This window comes from Cucurbita moschata, unplaced genomic scaffold (genome assembly GCF_002738365.1).
Source record: "Cucurbita moschata cultivar Rifu unplaced genomic scaffold, Cmos_1.0 Cmo_Scf00017, whole genome shotgun sequence".
In the NCBI taxonomy this organism is placed as follows: Eukaryota; Viridiplantae; Streptophyta; class Magnoliopsida; order Cucurbitales; family Cucurbitaceae; genus Cucurbita; species Cucurbita moschata.
This window is the reverse complement of record NW_019268533.1, coordinates 409079-411232: the sequence shown is the minus strand read 5'-3', so window position 1 is coordinate 411232 and position 2154 is coordinate 409079. Positions and strand designations below refer to the sequence as shown.

Here is a 2154-nt window from a genome sequence, read left to right as displayed (position 1 = left end):
AAAAAAAAAAAAAAAAAAAAACCCTGTTTTGGGAAAATAGGGTTGCTTCTTTCTGGTCATATAGTATAAGAGAGTTCTAGAAGTATTTGCCCATAAGAGTCTCACTTTATAACTCATGTGTATCTGCTTGGAAAGAGAAATTTCTAGACTTCTTTCCCTATTATTAAGCTGCCTCAGAAGCAATTAAAATTACATTTTTAATCTATCTACATTCAACATGAGTGCACTTATCAGTTATTATTTATTTATATACTTTTTAAAATTATGTATCGTAGTTTTAATATTTATCGTATTTCTCAAGATATTTGACAGGAAACAAGCTCAATGGAATTATTCCTGGTTGGGTCTTAGGAAGCAACAAGAATGTGTATGTCTTTTCCTTCGGAATCATTTTTCGTAGTTAATCTTCACTTAAATGCCTGCTGTGAAAACATATGATGTACATTACCTTGGCTAACCGGTTCCATTTTCTTATCTTTCTTATGCAGGGATCTTTCTAACAACAACTTCACTTGGGAAAACTCAAGCCCAGCTGAGTGTCCTCGTGGGAGTGTGTGAGTGTTGTGAAGTTATCGTTTACTTTCAATGTTCAGAGCATTATCTTGCATGGTAACTAAAAGAAACTAATTCTTATTTTCACAGAAATTTAGTAGAGACTTACTCACCGTCTGCAGAAAAATTGTAAGGATTCTGTGCCAGTAAGAAAATTTATTGACTGCTAATCTAGTCGTTAGAAGTCTCTCTAGATACCAGTCTTCTTATCATTAAAATGACGAGCTCAGTTTTCTTGCATGCTCACAGAACTAGAATCCATCCCTGCCTAAAAAGGAACTTCCCGTGTTCTGCATCAAAGGAAGAGCGTGAGTGTATAACTCTGGCCTTGAATTTGGCAATTCAAGTAAACAAATTTTCTTTTCATAAAAAATACAACCTGTTGAAATATATAAATAAGAGATAATATCAAATCTGAAATTGAAGGCTCAAAGCCTTTGTTTTATTGGTAGTCCCTTCTTTTATTTCAATTACGTGAATTCTATTGTTTTCACACTGTTTTAAATTGTCAAAACTTCAGAGCACTACTCCTTGCACATTAACTGTGGCGGTAAAGAAGCATTTGTACGGGGTGAAAGGTATGAAGCGGATAGAGAAGGTGCTTCAATGTTTTATACTGGTCACAATTGGGCTTTTAGCAGCACGGGAAGCTTTATGGACAATGATGTTGATGCTGATAACTACATCGAAACAAATACATCCGCTCTTTCAAATGTCTCTGTGGCCAATTCAGAACTGTACACAAAAGCGAGAAATTCTCCTCAATCTCTTACATACTATGGGCTGTGTCTCATAAATGGGAATTATAGTGTTAAACTCCACTTTGCAGAGATTGTATTTATAAATGATAGTTCATTCAACAGCCTTGGGAGGCGAATATTTGATGTGTACATTCAGGTATTGATGAAAGAAATATATGACTGGAAAAGAATGCCACTTCATCGTATTGTTGGATACTGAAAACCCTTTCATTTGTTCAACTGCAGGAAAAGCTGGTCCTAAAAGATTTTGATATAGAACATGAAGCAGGGGGTACAGGTAAGCCCATTATAAAAAAATTTACCGCAGTTGTCACAAGTCATACATTGAAGATCCATTTCTACTGGGCTGGAAGAGGAACAACCGGAATCCCACTTAGAGGAAATTATGGTCCTCTGATATCAGCTATTTCTGTAGATCCCAGTAAGTTTTCCAAGTCATGAAACAAAGAATGGAATCATTACCTGTTACCTTTTGTTTCTAGATGAATGTAAAAGTTATCAACGTCCGTTTGCTTAAATGTTTCTTCTTTTCCTTTTTCTACTAGCATTTAAATTTGTGAGGTTCATATATTGAGTAGCACAATACAAGCAAACCTTGAGCCATGTTAGAAACAGTGGCAATGAGTAAAAAAGTTGACATAATTTTTAAGATTGTAACTTCTTCAATTTGTGCTATTTTGGTAGAGATTATAATATTTGTAGAAGGGTTGGCATGATTGTATAGGTTCCACTGGGATTAATTTAGTTGGTTGCTTTCTATTGCCTACCATCACCCTTGACGATAATATCTTATTTTTTGCTTACAGAAAACGTGTAGTGTGTATTTTTTTTTTTTTTTTTT

The 2154-nt window shown here is 34.6% G+C and overlaps 1 protein-coding gene across 2 annotated transcripts in view; it reads left to right on the top strand.

The window, feature by feature from the left end:
* The window catches only part of LOC111455405 (probable LRR receptor-like serine/threonine-protein kinase At1g07650), a 10604-nt gene that overhangs the window by 4803 nt on the left and 3647 nt on the right, over positions 1–2154 (top strand). For both annotated transcript variants that reach the window (XM_023097054.1, XM_023097055.1), the window contains 6 exons: positions 302–367; positions 489–554; positions 643–681; positions 802–860; positions 1073–1449; positions 1539–1734. In XM_023097054.1, the coding sequence (XP_022952822.1) occupies positions 302–367; positions 489–554; positions 643–681; positions 802–860; positions 1073–1449; positions 1539–1734 (803 nt within the window). The remainder of the gene's footprint in view (positions 1–301; positions 368–488; positions 555–642; positions 682–801; positions 861–1072; positions 1450–1538; positions 1735–2154) is intronic.